This window comes from Uloborus diversus, chromosome 5 (genome assembly GCF_026930045.1).
Source record: "Uloborus diversus isolate 005 chromosome 5, Udiv.v.3.1, whole genome shotgun sequence".
NCBI classification, from domain to species: domain Eukaryota; kingdom Metazoa; phylum Arthropoda; class Arachnida; order Araneae; family Uloboridae; genus Uloborus; species Uloborus diversus.
The window spans coordinates 132,582,266-132,606,402 of record NC_072735.1 but is presented as its reverse complement, the minus strand read 5'-3'; the positions used below and the strand labels follow the sequence as shown (position 1 = coordinate 132,606,402).

The 24,137-nt window shown below is 32.0% G+C and overlaps 1 protein-coding gene across 1 annotated transcript in view; it reads left to right on the top strand.

Moving 5' to 3' along the window:
* The window catches only part of LOC129222199 (uncharacterized), a 68,650-nt gene that overhangs the window by 31,653 nt on the left and 12,860 nt on the right, over positions 1-24,137 (top strand). Inside the window, exons 2-10 of the mRNA XM_054856669.1 lie at positions 3,554-3,775; positions 14,033-14,125; positions 15,813-15,947; positions 16,701-16,814; positions 17,313-17,395; positions 18,090-18,198; positions 21,814-21,871; positions 22,155-22,249; positions 23,324-23,476. Coding sequence (XP_054712644.1) covers positions 3,611-3,775; positions 14,033-14,125; positions 15,813-15,947; positions 16,701-16,814; positions 17,313-17,395; positions 18,090-18,198; positions 21,814-21,871; positions 22,155-22,249; positions 23,324-23,476 — 1,005 coding nt within the window. The 5' untranslated portion in view covers positions 3,554-3,610. The remainder of the gene's footprint in view (positions 1-3,553; positions 3,776-14,032; positions 14,126-15,812; positions 15,948-16,700; positions 16,815-17,312; positions 17,396-18,089; positions 18,199-21,813; positions 21,872-22,154; positions 22,250-23,323; positions 23,477-24,137) is intronic.

Genomic DNA, 24,137 nt, shown 5'->3' with positions numbered 1-24,137 from the left:
TAAATTTGATTTCTTTTAATTTTGCGTTTTCGTTATTTCCTTTAATTTTCTTTTTATTTTATTTACTTAATTAATTAACTAATTATTTATTTATTTTTGGGCTTTAATCTTTTCAAGATGCATGCTAATTGAACAGCCTAAACGTAAAGTGTATGATTCGCCGTTATATCAGCGTATGTTTTTTATTTTCACCTAAAATTTGTCATTGGACCTTTTTTTCTGAATTCGGTTTTGACAGGGATGCCCAGCTCATTCATCATGTTGCGGCCAACAGTTGTGGCTTTTTACTGTAGTGCTGCATATATTTTAAGCTCTTTTGTGGAACGTAGATCCACAAAGTATTGAAGAATTAACTGCTAGGGGGAATGAGAAAGTGTTTGGACAATATGTCGGCCAATTTCCGATCTCTCTATATAAAAGCTCTCTAGTTTAGACCTATTCATTTGACACAAATGCATTGCATTAAATTTTCTCCTTTTTATTTTAATTCATGGCTTTCGGATAAATTTCCTGAAACCACCCTCACTTTTAATACAAACGTGACGGATGCATCTATTGACTTGTCAGGCAATTAAGTCTGATATGCAAATTAGAAACATCCACTCATTGCCACCCATTTTCTTGAAAAAAAAAAAAAATCGAAACAACGAAATTATCAGGAACATCCCAGCTTTGCAAAATTCGAAGCAAGCAACTTCTCTTGCATCAAAAGAAACGAGTCAGTCCAGTCTGTGACCCTTCAAAATGATCAACTCCTTTGCCCCAGATATTCACCGTAACCAAACAATGCTGGTTATTTTTTATGTTTTATTTCATCGCCGTTATGGCAGCGGCAGCCTTGTTGCTGTGATAGAGTTGTAATTGGTGGCGAGGTGAAAAGAAAATGAATGAAGAAACATAAAAACTTAATGTTTGATGAATTAGATATTTTCTTGGCACGCGCCGTTTTGGATTCTCCACCCTTTTTTGTGTTAATATTATTGCCGGTTAAGCTGTAACCGTACCCGTTTATGGTTCTATGGTCATTTAGAAGAACTGGGTTGTGGTTACGAGTAGGTGCTGCACGATTTCTGGAAAAATATTGCTTCGATGTGATCAATCACGTATTGTGTAATAATTAATCGTGTGAGAAAGTTAATGGTGATTTTGATTAAAATATATTTTTGCATAAGCAATTTTATTTAAATGCTTCTTATATCTATAAATCTTTTGGCTTCCATTACAGACATCATGTGGAAGTAGAGATTTTTTGAAAAATATTTATGACTTCATTGAAAATCATTTTGATTTCAAACGATTGCTATGAATCAAAAACGTATTGCAGTTAAAAATGAAAAATGTTTAATGAAAAATGCTACTGTGAGTCTTAACTGCAATATTCATCTCTTCTTTAGAAGTGGAATGTATCTTCAAATAAATAGAATTAATTTAAGAAAAATCCTTCTTATTTAGAAGGTGAAAAGGGTAGAACATTGGTTTTAGACTTCAAACCATGCTAGAAAGCAATGTTCTAGAAAATGACATTAGTAATGACTAATAAAAACCATAGCTATGCAGACAGAAATTATTATAACAAAATTTCTTCACTTTTCACGTTTCTACAATATTTTTTTAACTTATGAAACCAGTATTTCTTTCTTTCTTTCCTTTCTTTTTTTTTTTTTTTGAACAATATTTCATTTTACAACTTAATTCTTTACCTAGAAAGTGTAGGGCAATGCCCAATTTTTCAAAATCGAGATTTAAGCACCATCTTACTCAACTTTTCATTTTCTATTCGGAGTTTAGAGCAGGAGTTTGTAAATGGAGGGTGTAAGTCCAATCATTGGTTTGACAAAAGCTGAGGCAAAGACTCCCAAGTCACGTGGCTCGACAACAACGTGGTTGACACGTTTTGCATGAAAGTAGTAAAGGAAACCTGATTTCTTCCAATGCTTTGCTTTAAAATCCAACACGCGATTTGGGGTCTTTGCTTCACTAATGAATGTATTCACTCCCTCCATTTTATCACTTCTTAATGATTTAATGGCATAAAGATCAAAGATTTCTTTTAAAGTAAATTTTTATTTCATTTTCTACGACTACACATTACACTCCAGGGTTCTCCGTACCTCCCACTGGACATTTTTCACGCATAATAACACGCTATTCAAAACGTCACAAAATAAAAACTTTAAACCTATCTCTTGGCTAATTTTGTTTTGTGACTTAGTGATCTTAACCTCCCAGATGCAGAATTTTTAACCAAGCTTCTACTATTTGATTTGATTACACACTTCGAGGAACACGTATGCACAGTATCTGACACCATAAATCGACTCCTTTTTTCAAACTTGATAGTTCACATAGATACAGAGTAACTAACACTCAAAATCGATTATTTTCCCACAGACTTTGCAATTCCTACGAGATATGAAATCCCGACAAGAAATATATATTTAGCCCAACGGTACGTGCTTGCCACGCTAGAAATCAAATTAATGATTCATTCCAAGTCTCTTGGGATAAAAGTTCTATTATAGTTAAGTGACTGAAGCGCTCCCGTCATTTTGCTTCCATTTTCGGGGAAAAAAAATGTTCGATCTGTTTCATACTAACGGATAAAGATAATTTTCATTGCACTCGTGACAGTTTAGTTGTTTTTATGAGATCAATGAGATCAAAATGTAAAGTTAGTAAACAGAAATTGCACAAAATGTCCAAAAGGGCAATCTCTCTCTCTCTCGTTATGGAATTGTTGCTCAAAAGATCAATGAAGATAAAATAGAAATTTATATGCAGATACGAATACTACGGCTAAAATACCGGAGCCCTCTAGTTACATTCCTCCGTGTATTGGAGTAGTTATTTTTATAATGATAAAAGCTTTAAAAAATAAACAATATATCGTCGCCTCAGAGCAACAGTAGGATATCTTACTGTTATTCCTGAGATTATATGTCTTGCTGTTGCTCTGAGGCGACGAATTATCGTGTTTTAATGTTTTCAGATTTCTTATGCAGCATATGCAGTTGAAGTTACTTTCAAGTTGAGCTTATAATTTACTGGAATTATTTTATTTTGTGCATAGAAATTAAATATAAGAAATAAAAGTTTTGTGATAACAGGCATGTCCTAACTTTTCATTACAAACACGCCCTCTTTTTTTTTTCTTTTTTTTTTAAAAAAAAGGCTTTATATAATAGTAAATTTACAAAATCATTGTCACCAAGGAAGTATACCATATTATCTGCTAATTAAAAAAAAAAAGGAATTTTTGCAAATTTTTGTAGTAGGAATTTTTGCAAGATTGCAGAGTAAAACATTAACTTCTTATGACAACGTAGAACTTTTTAAAACGTGTTTTAATTTTTCATTTACCAAAGTTTTTCTTTTTTTTTTCGGTCTTACGATAACAGTTAGTTAGAAGAAAAAGCATTGTCTCAGAGCATGTGCTCTTGTCAGCAAACAATCTTCTTAAAATGTATTTGTTAAAGAGTGCATAGAAGTAATTATATGAATCGTTTAATTTATTTCAAGTACATGCATAACAACATCCTTTCTCTTTATTTAGGATGCATGTGATGTGGTTCCAGACGTAATTACCCTTTAATTTACTTTCGTTTTCACCATGGCGCCGACCCCGGGACCCATCCCGGGCAGTGCGGGCCAGGTGATAACCGAGCCGCAGGACGCATCCTTCCTTGCAGGCCCCAGGAAGAGCATGACAGTAAGCACTAAAGGACTGCTGAATATGCCAGGTCAAAACAATTGCTTCCTCAACAGTGCAGTACAAGTAAGTGTAGCATACTATTTTTGTATAACTTTAAACTTAAAATATTCCTGCGCAGCAAAACGTAATCCATCCTTTTGCGATAATTGGGAGTTATCGAACTTTTTCCTTTTAATTTTTATTTAATAGAACGGTGAATAATATTATCACCTGTGGAAAAAACTTTTGCACGGCAAGTACTTGTTTTAACAATTGTTAAAGTATGTGCGTAACAGGAAAAGCAGAAACGACGTTCTGCGCATTGCTTCAAAGTCACATTGGTTGACGGTAAGGGTTGTAGACAACTACACGGCCAGTAAGAGCAGTAAATTCTTGCTTACTGAAAACATAAATATATTGCTATTTTCTGATGACTTTCTAACTAACGGTACATTATTTGATGCCTTATGATGTCAAAAGGCTGTTCAATAAGTCCCATACTGTTTTTAACGAAAGAATTTTTGAAATTTTCAAATTAATGTTTGAGTTTCTGAGTTCATTTCTGCATTAATCAAACTTAAGAGTTTTAACATCTAGAGTTCAAAAGAGCATAACATAATCGGTAGTCACTTTCCTAGTGTAATGTCGGAAGATTTTTCTCTATTCCCTACTTAAGTTTTGGTTCACTCACAGTCTCTCTGGAATTGTACTCCGTATTTATTTTTTTTTTACACGTCCATTGTAGTTGTTTCAATAAAATGGACAGCAAACAGAAGAAAGAAAAAAAGGCAGCGAAGCAGTACATGTATTTAAAAACATGAAGCAATTATACATGGTTATTCTTGCTGTCACACATGTCCATCAACAACAACTGAACGGTTACAAATTGGATAAGCAGTCCTACTTTTTCCCACCATAGTTTATCCTCACAATACCATCAACAAACAAAACATGAGAGACAAAAGATGCTTCAGCCACCTTCGCAGTTACACTTGTACCGTTAGTGCACCTGCTGTCTGTAACTACTAAAAAAAGGAGTACTGAAGTGAAGTGGTTGATTTTAAATCTCTACCCCCCCCCCCCCCTCTGATTACGTCTAACGAGGAGACACTCATTATTTCACAGAGAAAGGCCAGTTTTTCTTTTTTTTTCATCCATGACTAACGGACACAAATCTTCCCAAGTTTGATTTTGCACGCACCGGTGCCTCAAGTTTTTTCTTTAATTATTATTTTTAATCACCATTCGACTATGCAACCGGTAAATGGCCCTAAGGGTCTACAACCCAAATGATCTTCTATTATAACTCATCTGCTCTTTAGTGTTTTTGGTTATTTAATTCTTTTGCACGCTCTATGCCTGTTTCTCTACAGGCAAATCTCGAGTCGTTCTCACGCAACAATTCAACCTGTCCACCTGTGGCTTTTCTTTTTGGTTTTCTTTTTTATTAATGTCGCTTTTATTTCATTTTTATTCAACAATTATGCAGTTTTTATGTTCTTTTTTTGTTACTTTCCACAGTTATTACTTTCGAATCTTGTTCTGAAAATATAATAGAAGTAATGTTGAGGAAAGCTAAAGAATAAAGCTTTTTGTGAGAAACATTTAACTAAAGATTTTTTTAATCCATCAAGCACCTTTTAAAAGAGAAAATGGATCGTGTATCCTTAACCACGCAAAATTAACATGATTTGTTTTAACCACCAAACCACAACTTAACATCAGTTTTCAACTAAGATGGTTTATTTTGAACAAGAGAAGCCTCCGAAGTCTGTAAATATCCAAAAACATTTTAACGCAACTTATGACGTCTGAAAAGAGAATAAAATTTGTTGCCTGGTTAAAAGTCTGAAGTTTTTGCTTCTGTCGGATGACTCAAAACTTCACATCCATTAACTCACATTGTCCTTCATTGCAAAGGCTTGAACAGCTTCCTTAAAACCCCAAAATGCGTCTCTGCAAGTTCTTGCAAATTTGTCCTTTTGACACTATTTTTGTCTAATATTACTTTGCTGCACAAAAGAGAGTATTCATTTATTTATGATTATTTATTTAGGTACCAAATATTTATTTCACTGCTTGTGGTTATTATTTTGAAATACAATTAAATAGGGAGGGCTGAGGGAGAAGACATGATGCACTGAAAAAAATAACTACATTTATCCGAGCAATTCACATATATGCATATTTGAGTACATTACAAAAGTATTATTGCTTAAGTCGAAAATATTTTACATTTCTACTCCCTTCGCCCAAATTAGTCGTTACATTAAGGTCGAAATTTCTTCCTCAAAATTTCCTCCTCAAATCAGTTTCTACGTTTTAATCATTTTGAACTAAATATTGAAACTAATGAGTTTATGATTTTATTTAAGCATTTTCTAGAGATTTTAAGAACTCTGTTATTAATTAACGACACATATTTACGGAATATTTTCTCATTCTTTCCTTAAATCAGTACCAAATTAAGCTTAAAAATCCAGTGTTTTCACACTTTTGAGCAGCACTGTATTTTGTATAAACTCTTTCACCAGTAATCGCATGTCTTCTAGCTGAATTCTAATGAATCATGAATTCATTAGAAAGCAAATTGATCTTTCTGGTGTACTGGTGGTAAAGTCCTTATCAAAAAAAAAAAAAGGGGGCGTGGCTTAAGAGTGTGCGATTTGTTGAAACTAATATTTTACTGGTATGAGGAGAGAAGGAGGGATTGATTGGTAAGTTAAGAGTTGTTAATTGATAGCAAAACTCTCTAAAAAAATAATTTAACAGTCAGCTAATCAACAGTATCAATAAACAAAGCAAAAGTGTTTAAATATATATTAGATCTCCAATTACCCGCGTTCCTACTATCCGAATCACTCTCGAAAAAAAAAAATTAAGACGGAATGTACTGCATTTCACAAAATAATGATTCTGTGTCAATGCACTAATTTCTTCCGCAAAGATACTCCAACAGTTTACTTACCGAGATATTCAACAAGCAATGACTTTCATTCAATGTACAATACGTACATACTGTATTAATGCACAGCACTTGTAAAGCACGATTGTAATTAGAACCCCTTTTTCTTCAAAAAGTTTTTTTTTTCTCCTATTTTCAACATACATACTGTAGTTACCTTTTTTTTTTCGGAAAAATCCAACTATCTGAATGTTGCCCAGTTCGAATAATTGGAGTTCTACTGTTACTATTTTGGGATCGGTGGCGCATTTTCCCCCCCTTGAATTCGGACCTGTTTTGCTTATCTTCCAAATCGTTTAAAATATCATAGTTGCAAAATTAAGTGGGGCCTGAAAACACAGCATTTAATTTAAAAATTGAAAATCTCCGGAACCGCATCACCTTCTTTTACTATCTTTTAACCACTCAACTGTTGTGAGTAAGGCTCCAGACACGAAAACCATGGCTGCTATTTTGACAAGAGCACTACCTACCTTACCTACCAAGAAGGAAGAAACCGGTTTCTTATTATTACCTGGAGATGAAAAGCAAGGAACACGATATAAAAAAACCTTCTTAGGAGGCTCGTGATGCCCGCGCGTGACCCCAACTGGTCCCCACGGCGTCTTGGAGTTCGCTTAGCAACAGCGAAGTGACGATTTTTTATGCGTGGATTTGGTCCTCAGCTTCTGGAAAAAGTCTTCCCCACATCAAGGGACATTGTATGAAAATTCCTGCTATTGAGTGAGGGGTAGATTTTCATTTTCTGTAGGTGGAATTGTGATTGACTCACCAATAGAGGTCCTCTTTTCTTTGAAAACTTTTCCGTTGTGATTTCAAAAAAAAAAAAAAAATCATACATACACTGCGCACAATGTGATAAAACTTCTATATGCGTATAATTAATACATCTATTTTTATTTATGAGTGTTTTATTAAAATTTTATTTTTTATTCATCTACACTTTTTTTACAGTGAATCGAGTCTTAAGCTTTTCCCACCTCTACTTAATGTGATTTCAAGATAATTGTCCAGGATGAAATAAATATTTAGTACCTAATATCCAAAAACTCACACCGTTCCACCACTGTTAGAGGAAGCATTAAATAGATAAATTACAATAAAAGTATTAATAAAAAAATATCTCAGCATGGAAATAAGTATGCGAAAATAATTCAGTAATAGGATAGGATCTAAGTGCTCTAGCCCAAACAATTATTTTATGAATCGTTTGTTTTGGGTATCCGAATTTTCATATAGAATTTGTCAAATTAAACAATCAAGTTATATCTATGGTATTAGTAAACAACTGTGAGTTTTTTTAAGTGGTGATATGAACAATCAACAAAAAAAATATTTTGAAATTAAAAATGCACAAAAACAATCTGAAACTATATCGCAGTTCTTTATAAGTTAGCAAAAATGTTAGCGCATGAATATTCCGTGAATGTCGATAGAAAATATTGTAAAATATAGATATGAATATCGAAAAGAAATAAATAACCAACTATTGAGAAATAGCTTTTACCTAGTTTTGGGAGATCTTACTACGCATAGAGCATGAATCCGAAGTCTGCAGTCTTGACACATAAAATTCTCAATATTTAATGAATAATTATTACCTACTAAGTTATCTACTAATTTTATACATATATATATATATATATATATATATATATATATATATATATATATATATATATATATATATATATATATATATATATATATATATATATATATATATATATAAGATTAAAAGACAAAACTGAATAAACTAAGATTATCTCTAAATGATTTTTTAATGAACTCAAAAGATACCAAATAATTGTTTTACGCTTCTTGAGTTGTAAACAGTATATAAAATCTAAAGTAAATTGAAGGTGTAATAAGATGATTGTTAAATTTCATTTCACACAAACACACGCGTATACGTATTGTGTACGTGTATGTGTATGCATGTTTGTAAAGTCCACACTGAATAAAAACGGAACTTCTAAAACGTTCCGTTTAGAACGGCCTAAAAAAAAAATACAACGGATGCAAGAAGAGAATCACCATTTGAGGCAGAGGAGAAATCTCTGCAGCAATTAAGGGCAACCAGAACAGGAAGTATGCTACTCTAACTTTGCTAAAGAGTTCGTAAACGCTCTTAACCACCTATCTGGAGAGAACTGAGCCCGAAATCACTACCAGAACAATGGCTAAAACGCAAACTGATGGTAGAATGCTTTTGACACACACACACCATACGGTTGACGGGAATACGTTTCCATTTTATATTTCGGAAGGGGTGGATGCTGTTGACGAATGTAATTTCCGCTCGCGAATGTTGCGCAAATTTGCATGCTTACAGTGATTGCTGTAAATAGCGTGTTCTCTTTGTTATGCTGCTTTGTGTGGCCTAGAGTTCCTTACACGCCCGATTCTAAATGGTCTTTTTACTTGCCGGAAATTTAGCAATAAACTCGGTTTAAGATGATTGATTTGATGATTGATTCGTGATCAAGCGAAATGTAATTAAAAGGTAGAATTGCTGTCGAATTCTCCTTGACATCTTAAAAATCTGTTGTTAACTTAAACTTCTGATTGTTTTTTTATTTGATTGTAATTAAAGTGCCTCGAATTGTTACAACTTGTTCAAAGTGTGCTTGGTAAAACTTATTATTTTTACTGGTTGAGTTGCTGGATACTTTTCTGTGGTCCATCCTGTGTTTAATGTATGTGTATGTATGTGTGTATTAATGTATGTGTATGTTTGTGTGTATTAATGTGTATTAATGTGTGTGTATGTATGGTTAGTTTTTGAGAAGATAAATGTTCTCTGAAAATGTCAGAACTTTCATTCGTATCACAAATATAAATTCTTTTTCCCACAACTGTAGATTAAACATATTTGTCATTTTAATAAACTTAAAATCAGAAAAAATCAGTTGCTTTAAATTTAACAACATTATTATAACAAAAAATGTAAATTTTTAAAAGTTTTAACATTGATTAAAAACTCATATTATAATGTTTGCTACTAATACTTATACGTTCTGAAAATTCTTTATGTAGTGCTTTTTCCCCCTGGGAAAAAAATCCTCATAGTGGCCACGGACGAAACACAAGTTCTCTAGCAATTTTGTGCTTTGTATAGAGATTTATTAAATATTTTTCTCGATATCATGTAGAAGTACTTTCGAACCACTATTAATTCGCTCAATCTTTTAGTTGATTAGTAATTTAAGTATCAATTTTTCTTATATTCAGTAAACCATACGGTCAACTGAATTGTCACTCATTTCAGTAATTACACGCGATTGATGGAAGAGCTACTATTTAATCTCTGTGAATTTTTTTTCTTAGTAAAAGTATTCTTTACTATCATCGATACTCAGTACAGAAAAAGAAAGAAAGGAAGATGATTTGTGTATTATCACTTCTGTTTTCATTACCTGACGGTACGAAAATTATTGAAAATTATTTCAATACAATACATTTTGTAGGACATTTCTTCGAGGGTTCATAAAACTTAAACAGGCGCATATGGGAAATATATATATATATATATATATATATATATATATATATATATATATATAAACTGTCTTATAATAAAACTCGAAGACGATTAAACCCAAAGCATATATTGCTGTTCCGACGGAACATTGGCGTAATTTCAAAATTAATTGAAAATGAGTTACTGTCGTCACACACTGGGTCCAAACGTAGTTACGCCATTCGGAGGAACACTCACAGATTTGTTTTTCAACATTTAGCCACCAGGGCAGTAATTCAACTATGTTTCGTTGTATAAGGTAATGAATTAAAGAATTTTGCATATTTGGGTTCTCCTGTAAAATTACTTTTTGCAGTTGCGTCAATGTTCCACCGGAAATTCGATATAATGCAGCACTTACTTATTCCCAGAATAGATGGAACAACAGCTTTTCCGATTTTGTTTGGCTAAACCATTTTTTAGTTTTATGGATAATCAGTGCTGAGAAAAGGATGAATTGTGTCGTCGTTTCTGTTTAAACTACATGACGGTACGAAAATTATGGTTTATATCAGATGCAAAATTATTGCTCGGCAATTGTCTTTGAGAGTTCATCCAACTTAGGCAAGCACATGTGTAAACAAATGGCGAAGCAGTGAGAGTTAATACAGTGTCTTCTAATGAGTCTCGAAGAAGATCCAAAACCAAACCATACACAATGCCACAGTAATTATACCTGACGCTGGACTTACTCATTATCCTTGTCGTGTCTAGAAAGACTTGCCTCACGAAACAATGACTAAAATAATTGCCTCAACGTCCAGACCCCCCAACAGCCCAATGACTCATAGCCTCATATCTCAAGCTGGCGTTGTCTTCCAAATCAACGAAACCACCGAAGCGAATCACTGGCAAGAGCTTCTGTGAAGAGCTGTGGGAACGGTTTCGCTTTCGTGGTTTTGGCTACATCGTATTCTATTTGTTCCGAATTAACCTTTTCTTGCCCACTTTCCTAGAAAAGAAGCAGCTTAAGGGATGGAAAATGATATTCCTCGTTTCAGGGGAGAAAGTTATTGTTTTGCTCAATGGGCATCAAAATGGCTGAAAAACGGGTCAGTCCTCTTTGTAAAAGTCATCCGATTTCGTAACTGAGCACTTGGGCAATGTGATGAACAGACGGTAGGATGTAATTGATTGTTAAGGCTTATGGCTTTTGTATAACAATAAATGCTTGTGGACGTTGCCTCTTTGTTTATGGTATTTCCACGTAAACTACTATTTTGTTAGGAACAATTTTAAATTTTGATGATCTAGGTGGTCTTTCATGACGGCATCTTGAAAGATTCAGTTGCAGAAAACTAAAAGTTAATGCAGGCTTGGTGAACCGCCTTTACATTGTTTAGTACTTTTGGGCACATTCGTCAAATCCATTTTTTGGAATTTAATAAGTGTGTTTCAATGATATAATAAAAACAGATGGAGGAGTAACTGAACTCGTATAAATACATTTGAGGCATTGAGAAGCAGAGGGATGTAGGTGGACATTTTCAAGTTTTGAGTAAAACGCGCTTAAAGATCCTAGGCAGGCATTTATTGATTATTTTTTATAAATCATGCTGTATAGCAGCAACTACCAGGGCTACTAGTACCATCTCTTTCCCCAAGACAAAGGAGAGGCAGAGCCCGATCATTCTAATATTGCACATGGGGCACATTTCTATTTCAGGGCCTCCCTAGGGCTCGATTAAGATTTTTGAGACACTGCACGAAATTCATTTTGTGCTCCCCCCCTCCCATTTCCACTGATTCTATATAATGATGCTATAAAATATTTTGATGTGCGTAGTAACACAACCATGCTAAATTTGGTGGTATCTCATACATTTAAAAAATAGAAGAGATATAGTGTACGATAGTTATATAAAATGTGGTTAAACTTTGCCCGTTGCAGTAAACCGTAAATATCAAAATTATCTATGATATAACTTTTAATAGTAAATACAGACTAAACTTGGAGTGGTTTTTGGATTTGCAAAGAGATCAAATTTTTAAGAGGAATTTTTATCAACAAATAAGAGATTATTTTCCTTGTCTAGGCATTTGAAAAAATATCAATTATATCATTGTACTCTAGATTCTGAGTGAAATCATTAATTATTTTTAATTAGCATGATAAATAAGGGGAATTTAGGCCCCCTGAAATCAAAGAGGAGGGGCCTGTGCCCCGCATGCCCCTGCGGTAATCAGGCTCTGAAGAGAGGTTCACCTACCATGTGTACTGGTTATCTCCAAATTTTTAATTTTGCCACTTACATCCTTTTGCTTCTCACTGCCTCATTTGAAAAAAGAAAGAAAAAACAAACTCTTAGAAAATCATACTAGCGTACTGAAACATTTTAGACAAATTAAGAAAAATCATCGGCTAATAAGGATTTTCTGAGGTGTCCGATTTGATAATTGAATTTTGTGAGGGTTTTTTTTTTTTTTTTTTTTTTTTTTCTAATCTGTTCACAGATTTTGTAACTTTTTGCTAAATTTGCCAAAATTACATAATACATACCATAAATTACTATCGGTGCTGAAGTTTATTATGAAGTCTAAATGCTTCATGTTCAATTTCTAAAGCAGGAATTAGAAATATTGCAAACTCTGTAACTGTTAGATTTTTCAAGCATTTGTGGTCAAATTTAGAGCAAAATCTCTTCGTTATAATTATAAGATACCTCTGCGTTTGAAAGATATTTTTTAAAAATTCCTTTGAATTAAAAAAAAATATTTTTATGCACGCTTGCGAATATCGTTAATTATGACTATAATGGTTATTATTTTCTCTTAAAGACGTATACAGCTGACAAATAAAATTCAGTGTTGCAACTGAAAAAGTTAAAAGTCAGTAGAATAGCTAGCTCAGTAAGGCAAAATTTTCACCATATCTTTCACTTTACTTAGTGTTCGAAAATCCCTCTGTGCTGTGCAAATCGTGAACGTTTGCCATTTTGCTAAGTGTTGACTCAGACAGCCCGGTCTTTCAAAAAACGTGTACATCTGTGTGCCTTTTGCCTGCACTTGACATTAAAATATAATGGATCTTGAGCGATTGCACCTGTTTCGCTATCCATCTACGTCATCTTGCAGATTCAACAATATGATAAATTTAATATCACATAAAAGGGAATATAATTAAACTGAAGAAGTTTGAAGTAATACAATTAGTAGAATAAAGTGTTGGCACATCGGAAAGATATAATACTGTCGCGCAAACCATAGAAAATGTTTAATGTTAAGAACAAGAAAGAAAACTAATAAAAAAAAAAATACTTACTACACGAATGAAAATGCTTAACTGAAAAAAATTGAGTGCTGGGAAATGGAACTAGATTACTATGTGCGCAACACGTTTACTACAAAAAGCTTGAAATTCCAAAATTTGTCTATGAAATATTTATTGAACATTTTTGCTATATACCATATTTGTTTTCCCATACTGTACAGTCACCGGTAATTGTTTAAACTACATATTATCGTATCGCTTTTATTCAATCCCAGTATTCTGCTACGTAAATGAATTAAACTTGATTGAAATTCCCGATGGAAATGTGCATGTTACGTTTGATTTTAACTAATTAGTTTTAGTTGGTTTATTTCTGAAAAATATACTGACGCAGCAGAACCATTTGTCGACCTTTTAAATTGTATTTCATTTTACTTACTTATCCTTATTTATTTATTTGCTTACATTTATGATTTTATTTTAATTTATATTTTATCCGTTTATTTAATTATTCATTTTTGTACTGATTGCTTGACTTTCCTTTCTATTAAACTTAAAAATAAAAGAACAACTTTTAAAAAAATCAACGAGTTTGTGATTCACAAAATTTTTATACTTTATCACGAACTATTTTATTTTTAGGTTCTTTGGCATTTGGATACTTTTAGAAGAAACTTTCGAGAACTTACTGGTCATGCGTGCATGGCGGAATCGTGTATATTTTGTGCGCTAAAGGTAAGCTATAATCATTTCTTTTAAATATAAAACACATGTTTTTATTTTAAGCATTTCCCCCAAGTCCATTTCTTAGGCAAATTTCATCATATGACGTATAATGCGAAGTTTAAAAACCGTTTCATGGTTTTTTCATGCAATTATTACTACGTTACACGACTGAAATACAATACCATAAACCTATATGTTACCTCAATAAATAGCTTAATATATTTAAAATAATTCAAATTCTGCCATACTCTTAAAACTACTTAGTAAATAAGTACCCCCCCCCCCAAAAAAAAACCCATTGTTTCATAGTGTAGTTTTGAGTCCATATGCATAGAGCATTATTCTTTTCAGAGACAATTTTTATCAACTATTTTCGCAAATAAGTTTCTTAAATGTTTGAGACGGTGTTAGCAATTTCCTGGAAGTTTATGAGAACATGTAATTTTACACATAAAACCTAAGCACTAATTTTCCGAAATTTTTATTAATTTATAAATCTGAATTGAGTGCAAAAATACAAAATGCATTATTAAAATGTTTCATTGTAAGCAAAATTATTGTGTAAAAATTACCTTTACCTTTTAATATCAATGCAAAACTATCATGGATTTTACCCAAATTTTTCATTAAAAAAGATTTTTTTTCAGACATATTTGAATTTTCCCTATAAACAATTTCATTACCTAACTACAATTGTTGTTAAGTACCACGCATATTTTTTATGACAGAGAAATTTTCTTTTCCTCATAAATAACTCATTTCCGAATTCCCAACTCCAGATGATGAAGTCAATTATTAAAACCCATTTTCCATCCCATATTTGCGCTCTTTGATGTGCCCGTGTATGACTAAGCATTAAAAAAACAGTGGACACTTTTTTGGCCTTGTGGGGGACGACGACCGGCGAGTTTTTATGTTTATGGGGGCGAGAGCTCTGCAAGGCCACCTGTTCGTTGCTATGGCAACTAGTCTTGTTTACGTTTATGCCCACGTGAGTGAGGGCATGACGCAAGATGTGTCAACTATAATTTCACTCATGCTGTTTATTGTTCTTGAAAAAATTATGGTTCACGTGAAAATATGTATTACTCATTATGTCTGTCTACCGAGATAGCGCTACATTTTAATGCGTATCACTCAATCTCACCCTATCTCTATAGTATTGGAAAACAAAACTTGGAATACGAATTCATGATTGACGGTACAGTTACTAATAAAATCAGAGGTGCCAAGCCAGCTTGTTAAAAGACACATACAGGAACACCGTATTGTGAATACAAAGCAAAATTGACATTCAAAAATATCAAATCACCCTTTTTACTCGCAAGGAAAGTGGCCGCTTTTTCAGCAGTTCATTAAATTATACTTAATTGTATAAACTGCTCAAAGTTTTATTTCGAAGTTAATAAGTTTCAATTCATTTTCTATTAATTTTTTCAGTTACGAATTCTCCTTTTACAGAGTTTATTTCAATTAAATGTTTAAAAGGTCATATTTTCTGTATTTTTTTTTTTGGATTGAATAATGATTATTACACATCTCTGTTTCCATTGATTACATAGGTACTATGCTTATGAACATAAAGTATTGAAGCTCAAAAATGAGCATTTCAGTCATTTCAGTTTAATTTTTAATTTAAGATAAACTTCTAACTCTCGTCTCAGTTTTAATTTATTATCTGCATTTTTATTTTCAGGAGTTATTTACTCAGTTCCAGTACAGTCAGGAATCTGCCTTACCTCCTGATGCTTTACGCCATGCCCTCGCTAAAACATTTTGCGACCAAAGACGATTTCAATTGGGCTTTATGGATGACGCAGCCGAATGTTTTGTAAGTCATTATACATACAGACGAATATTTTGATGAGTTAACACCATGATCAGTTTCTTTTTTAAACACATCACTTTTAACAAAGAGTACAATTTGTTACTTAATTTCACGGGATTTTTACAAATCACTGATATAATTTTAAGCAATCAGTATTACGTATTGTTTTGACACTCTGATCCCTTTTTGCTTGGTGTAGATAGCAAGTCACGTGATTCATTGCTTCATGTGGCTATGTTATATGAACATTAGAAAGAAGCTTCTTCTTCCTTTTCCTTTTAGCTTCTTTGAAAATTTCTATCTCAATCCTCCTTTGAATTTTTTTGTAACTAATTCAAGTTTTCTTTTACTTTCTTTTATTTATCTATTTATCTTTTTTTCCCTTCAAAATTTTCATGCATTTGTACATAGATGCCATGCAAGCTAGGCAGTCCTATACTTGTAAATATTTCTTAAATGTTAGACCGTTAGTCCACTAAATAAGTATGTAATGCTCGGCTGAAAAAAAAATGCATTCACTCAAAGCTTTCTTTAATTCACTCCAAAAATATCTGAAAATCCGCATGAAATATATTTTTGTGTTGACCCAATCCCACTAGCAACGTTTTCATAAATATAATTATAACTAATTGATTTCTTTTAAAGTTCTCTAATGTATTGTTTGAGAATATTTTCATTCAAAGTATTAGTATAAAAATAAATAATTTTATTAGGGCATTGCATAAGTAAATTGTTTTACATTTTCATTATTTTCAGGAAAATATACTTTCAAGAATTCATGTTCACATTGCAAACCAAGAGACCGATGATATGTGTGGAAACATTCATTGCATACCTCATCAAAAATTTGCGATGACACTTGTCGAACAAGTAAGAGGATATTCATGCATTTTGATTTTGTTAAAAATGTGCATAAAAATTATACTAACTAATTTAACGATGAATTACGGCAATCAATTAAAGTTGGTCATAAGTGCTTTTAATTTCTTAAGAATTCTTACTTTTGAAATTTTCATTCATCAATTGTATTGGATTCAAACTCTTGGGATGCTTATTTGCTTGAATTTTGGTCAGAAAATGCTTTTGATGGAAATTTGTAACTGCTATAAATATAAATACAGATGTACATATATTTTTTTTAAATTACTTCGTGCATATGAGAAAATTTAGTGCAAACGGTTTATTTAATTTCAGTGCATTTCTGGGCACAAATCTTTGAATAAAATTTCAAATGTGCACCGAACATTTACTGTCAGAGATTAAGAAAAATAACTTCATAGATTAATATAAATGCTCTAGCTACTATTCACTAAAATAGTATTATTGGACTAAGTTGATTTTTATGATTATCTTTCATTCTATTTTCAGCGTATATGCCATAGCTGTGGTGCTACATCAGAGCCTTTGCCATTCACACAAATGGTTCATTATGTAACAACTTCGGCATTGTGGTAAGTCAAAGAGTAACCTTGTAATACAGAGTATACGTTTTTTAGTTTCTTAGGTTTTTTTCCAGACGGCGCGACTATAACTACGTAACTAAATTAACGAGCTATAATACACAATTGATTTAAAACGTTAAAGCAAAGTATCTAATGAAATAAGTAGACCTCACGTTGTGACGTTACAGAGACTATATCTTTAAAAGTCACATTTGTTGAAGTTGCCTCAATATATCCTTATCTCAAGAACGATTTTTCAGTATTGGACAGGGTTCAAAGAAGGGCTACTAGACAAGTAAGGGCTTAATACGTATAGCCTGGAGCAAAGGAGGAACAGCGGGGATACAATTCAGTTGTTTTCATTTATCGAAACGAGGGATGTAAATGTGTTAAGTTTTTGCACGGAAAGCAAGACGAGGGGTTATAGTTTTAAGTTATTCAAATCTCAGGCTAACCTGGAAATGAGGAAAAACCACTACTTTAGTAGAGTAGTGGACACTTAGAACAGCTTACCGGAGGAGGTTGTAATGAGGAAGGGGGTGAATAGCTTTAAGAGGGCCATTGATCTTCATTGGGAACTAGGGGCCAATAAAATGAGTAGGACCAGCCTAGATGGGACCAGAGACTGTTGCTGGTCAACACATTTGTATTTGTATTTTTTTTTTAAATGAAACTTTCTTTAATACAATGAATTAACTTGCAGCAAAAAAACTTTGGATGTACGAGAGCAGCAAGAAATGAATTCCAGATTCCCTTCTTTTGGAAAGTGTTTAAGACTTGCTGGAGAAATGGGTGAAATCCGAGATTGCCCGGTAAGTAGATGACAGATTGTTTATTTGTTGTTTTGTTTCAATGATTCGTACTTCTCTTCGTCCTTTTAAGAATACCTAAACTTCTTTGTATGGATCTTGGAATCCCAGCAAATTAAAATTAAGTTTTTTAACGAGAGCGCATGATAGATAAATTATTGTGATGAGTAGGGAATTATTTCTAACGAGTGACAGGAGCCCCCCCCCCCCCCCGGAACTTAAATTTTTGGGAGAGAGGAAAATCTCGATTTGCCAAATGGAACTCCAAGTTTTGCCGAGTCATGATAATTTTGCCGAATATAACTCTAAATTTCGCCGAATGATGATAATTGTGCCGAATTGAGCTCCATATTCAGCCAATTGATGATAATTTTGCTTAATCGGCAGATAAAATTTGCCGAATAATTTATTTTTGTGAGGTCGCAGTGACCTCCCATCACAGTAGGGCGCGCCTGATCTAATGGGTTATTTTATAACCTAAATCCAAATCATGCTTTTTTTTTTCTCATGCAACCTCAAATATGGCAATATGCGGTCAAATTTCCCTTCGTAGGAAATTTGGCCGTATGTTGTTTTCAGAGTGGAAAATAAAATTTTGTATTTTCTTCCAATCAGAAGTAAAACAAGGTAAAAATTTTAAATGATTTTGTACACAAATAGATGGGTCGGTTTTGAGGAGGACGCGGATGGAGGATGGTTATTATTTCCCTCTTTTCTTAATTTTTCTGGATGCGAGGAAATCAAAAGCTAACAAAAAGTTTTTTCCCTCATAAGTTTTTAAAAAATGTAGCTTTTTTTTAGAGTTATATCGATTTGGAAGAAACTGCGTATATTTCACCGGTATAGATCATGCGATAACATTGGTGCTGCCCTCTATCGTACTTTTGTGCAGTTACACTAGTGAGGTCAATATTTCTTGTTTTGCATATAGTAGTGCTGCCCTCTATCGTATTTCTGTAACATTATTTGAAATAAGTGACGTACGTCCATTTCGAATAAATCTATTAAGTGAAGGAAATAAATCTGACGTGTATACGCATGACTTCGCCCCCTTAGCTATTCAATGTATTTTTGACAACTCCAAGGAACAGATGCGTGTTCTCATACGCGCATTCGAAATAACACTTCTCAAATTCATATTTTTTGGTAGTTATAAGATAGGTTTTAACTGCAAACTGCAGTACAATACAGAGTCAGTGGTTGGAAGTAGCGCGCTACAAGTAGCGACGCTACTGTAGTAGCTACATTTTTGCGTAATTTGTAGTGTAGCGCACAGTTTTTGTGAGTAGTTAACTACAAAAAAATAGTAGTTTGTAGCGAATTCTGGAAACTACTTTTAAATAAACTGAAGAAAAAAAAAAAAAAAAAAAAAATCAAGGTTCAAACGAATTTGACTGGCGCAAATTTTACACAAGTACATCAGCGGATGCAATGAGAAATAAGACTCATAAAAATACGAGCTGACCTCAGGCATTTCATTTTGACGCCATACGTTCTGTCTGTTTGACGCCATTAGTTTTTTTGCCCTCGTAATTTTCATATTTCACCAATATTTATATTGTAAAATGCACTTATTTTCGCGAAAATGAAGATATCGGTGATTTCGCGAGTTGAAAATTTGGTGAATTTTATATGAACAGACCGAAGATTGAAAAACAAAAATATTTTAGCAAGGCTTAAATTTTCGACAGTATTCACCAAATAAAAAGAAGCTACTGAAAATGTTAGAGAAAAGGATGAAATTGAACTGTTCTGGAGGACTTACAATAAATACGGGCATTACAGTGTGTGAGAGTATGATAACGGACATTTTTCTTAGCGTCTTCTGATGAGCTAATTTATCAATCTTTTTTGTTCAATCCTTTTACGGTGTGTGTATGTATAAAGGTGCCCTCCCCCTCCCCATAAAAAATCGAAAGTTCATTTTTCAAGTCGCACACTCTCTTATATTTTACGTCAAAAAAAAAAAAAAAAAACATATAATTTGAACAACGGCGGCAAGTGCCGATTTTGTCTGAAAGGTGAAAGTGAACCAGCACTTGTGTAATGCTAGACCAAATTAAAATAAAATGTTTTTTGAGAAACTCAAAATTTCAGCTGATAAAACGTTACTCCTATACCCCACACATACACCACAAAAACATTTATTCAAATTAAAAACCATTTAAATGCCTAACTTGCTAACCACACTTGCCTAACATTTATAATTTTCTTCAAAAAATTAAGTTTTTGATACATATTTTCAGAAATGTAAGATTTTACGAAATTATTAAGCTGGAAAATATAAACAGTAAAGTAGAAAAGTAGGTAATCAGCATTAAATAGAAATTTTTGTTTTCCTGCAATTTTAAAGTCTCCCACATAGTACTCAAAGATCTGTTTTTTTTCCAGGTTGAGTTAAATTTTTCATTTAAAATATATATATATATATATATATATATATATATATATATATATATATTCGTTTGTAATTGTTGATCTGCAAATGTGGTCGCCAGTAATTTTTGAAAACTTGATATTCTATTTAAATTTATATGTAATTTTTTAAAAGATAACTGAAAAAAAAAATCAATTTTTTAAATAAAATTATAAATTTTAGGTCAAGTGTGGCATTTCTAAATGTTTTTTAATTTGAATGAATGTTCTTGTGGTACATGTGAGGTGTTCGGTACAGGGGCAACGTTTTATTAACAGAAATTTCGAGTTTCTAAATTATTATTTTTTTTTCCTCGATTTGGCCTAGCATACAAGTACTGTTTAACACATTCAGGTGCAAGTCGGCACCGGTTGCCGTTGTGCAAATTATATGAAACTTTTTCTCACGATTGTTTTGACACAAGAGGAAAAATACAAGAGTGTATGCGATTTGAAAAATTGACTTTCATTTTTTGAGGGACAACCTATTGTGTATGCTTTTCATTTACTTATTTTTTGGAAAGTAGCGAAGTAGCGACTACATTTCAAAAGTAGTTTGTAGTTGCTACATTTTGAAAAAAGTAGTTGTAGTTGTAGTTAACTACATTTGTAACAAAATAGTTGTAGTTGTAGTTCGCTACAAAAAAAATGTAGTTTTTCCAACCACTGTACAGGGTAATATATAGAGTTAGGCACTTTCAAGTTTAAAGAACTTTGAAGCTTTTGTTACCGTCAGGTATTCAAAATGTAAAGAAACAAGCTGTATTGTTTGGTAAGAAAAATATTCGTGAAACTAATATAAAAATAAATACTGCACATAAAACATTGATTTTCGAATTCTTCAATATTTATTACATTTTTCAAGTAAAATTGAAAAAATAAACAAATCAATTTTAAAAAGTAATAATAACTTTTTTATCAAGAAGAAAGTACATAAAAAACTTTTTTTTTTTTTGGAATACATATTTTTGAAAAATTTCGGAGAGAGTTTGATGTTTTCAAAGGATGCGGATACTAAGAGTTACGTCTCCATGTTTTAGAACCTCAAATAGACTGCATTAACATTACATTACTGAAAGACATTTTAAAATTCTGCGTTTTAAAGCCTCTCTTCCAAATTGAGAGCCTCAGATTTTTTAAAAATAACACGAGATTTTTTTTCTCTAATTTTCTATGCTAAAAAAATTTGTTTTTCCTCAACAGAGTGAATGTGGGGCAAAAGTGCACGTGAAGAAGACTCTGATGAATCATCCTGAAGTTGGTGAGAATCGTTTTCTCTTTATTATAGTGCTCAGACTTTCAAATAAATAAATTATGTATTTAATTAATTACATTAAAAAAATAAATAAATTAAAACCAAAGATAAATTTCAATAAAGTAAAATACATATGCTTTATTTTTGATGTTCTAATTCTTAAATGAATGAAATTTTGTCAATCTCAAGGTATCTGTTTTTAATCTGAAAATTCATAAAGAAAGTAAAAAGAAATTAGCATATGTTAGTAGTAAATTCAATTGGTAATTTATTTGATTTTTATTTTCAGTGAGCATCGGTCTCGTTTGGGATTCTGAATGTCCAACTCTTCAACATATTACTGATGTTTTCCATAGCATAGGAATGTATTTACAGTTAAAAGATGTACGTATGCATATGCTTTTTAATTCATAAACTATTGCTCACACTAGAAGATTGTCTGGTTAATCTGTACACACCAAAACCTCCTGTTTTTTGAATTAATAAAAGAAAAAAGCAATTGATATTAGTATTACCGGAAAAGACACATATTTTAAGAAACCTTTTATATTTTATACAAATAAATATGCACAACACACATGTGTTAAAATATTTTTCTGTTTATCTTAGTTTTTAAAAACAGTTTTTAGGTAGTACTCAGTCTAGAATTATTGCCATGTTATAGAAATAATTTCTCAACTTGAACAAGTTGATGTGGTTCATGTACGAAACTGATGAGTTAAATTCAAATATAAACCAAAGAAATGCAAAAGATAAATAAGTGATGAAAAGTAATTTCATTAACTTCTACTAATTGAATTTTCAAGGACAAAGGAATATAAGCTGTAAAACAGGTTTTAGAATTCAAAGGGGAAAAAAAGTTTTGTTGCCTTTATGACAGTACTTCAGTTAGCTGTAGGAAAAATACCTTTACAAAACAAAATGGTACTATTACAAATTTTATCAATTACTTGAGGCCAAATATGCATGTAGAATGTTTTTTTTTTCTTTTTTTTTGTAACATTCCATCAAAAGATTGAAAATCCTATCATACAGTGGTATATTATCGACAAAATTAAATTAGAAATTCAGAGCAAAAACTCACATCAAAATCATAGTGCAAAAAAAAAAAAAAAAAAAGAACAATGTTATTCGTATCGCTTCATTATTTCTCACTTTTACAATGCTGAAAAACAATGAATACACAACAAGACAACATTTGAACGGCAAGTATAAATTGCTGACAGGATTTGAAATAAAAAAATGTTTCATCATTATAAATAACCAAAGACAAATAAATGTACTTTATATTCCTGATTCCATCCAAAACTATATAAAGTACATTTTTTGTCTATTATAAAATATTAAGCATTCTAGTTGCATATGTATGTATAAAAAAATCGAGTCAAATAAATTTAAAAACACTTAATTATGCATTTATCTTTTTTTTAAGAATAATTAAATTCAAATTTATTACAGATGTTTCACTACATGTTTGATTTGGAGTGGGCAAGCAAAGTGACACATCAGTTGGTTGGTGTAGTTACCTACTATGGAAAACACTACTCAACTTTCTTTTTCCACACGAAACTTAGAGTTTGGATTTATTTTGATGATGCAACAGTTCGTGAGGTAATACATTTTCATTTACGTTTTACAAAAATTTTATAATTAATTGGACTTATTTTACTTTAAGAAGTATTCGTTTTTTAGCCATTTAAAGGATAGAGAGAAAATGAATTGTTAAACAGTTCTTTGGCATTCAAAGTGATCCAGAAAACTTTCACTTTTCGGCTTTATTAAAAGGAATATATTTTCCAACAAAATCTTATTATTCTTATCACGAATCTTTTGAAGTTTTAAAATTTTGCACTAACTTTTCAACTGCCAAATTTATACAACAACAGTTTAGCATGTCTGGCCCACCCAACATTTCAAATCACGCTGTGTACAGTAAAATGTTTCACTATACTTAAAAGTGTTTAAAGTAATAATAATAATAATAATTAAAACACAGTAAAACAATAAAAATTCTTCTTCTTCCTTCTTCTCGAGCTCTAAAGCCCTTGGTGGACCTTGGCTTGGCCTGCTTTGCAATTTTTTCCCGCACAACCCATATACTAAAAATTGATAATTAATAGTAATTATTACTAAAAATACTTAATAATTTTATTAACTACATGTCTCAATAGCTGCATTTATTGTATTGTAAAATTATGACCATTCATAAATTGTTTGATTACGTTTTTACAGCAATGCTATACATACAAGTATGTTCGAAAACTTAATAGGA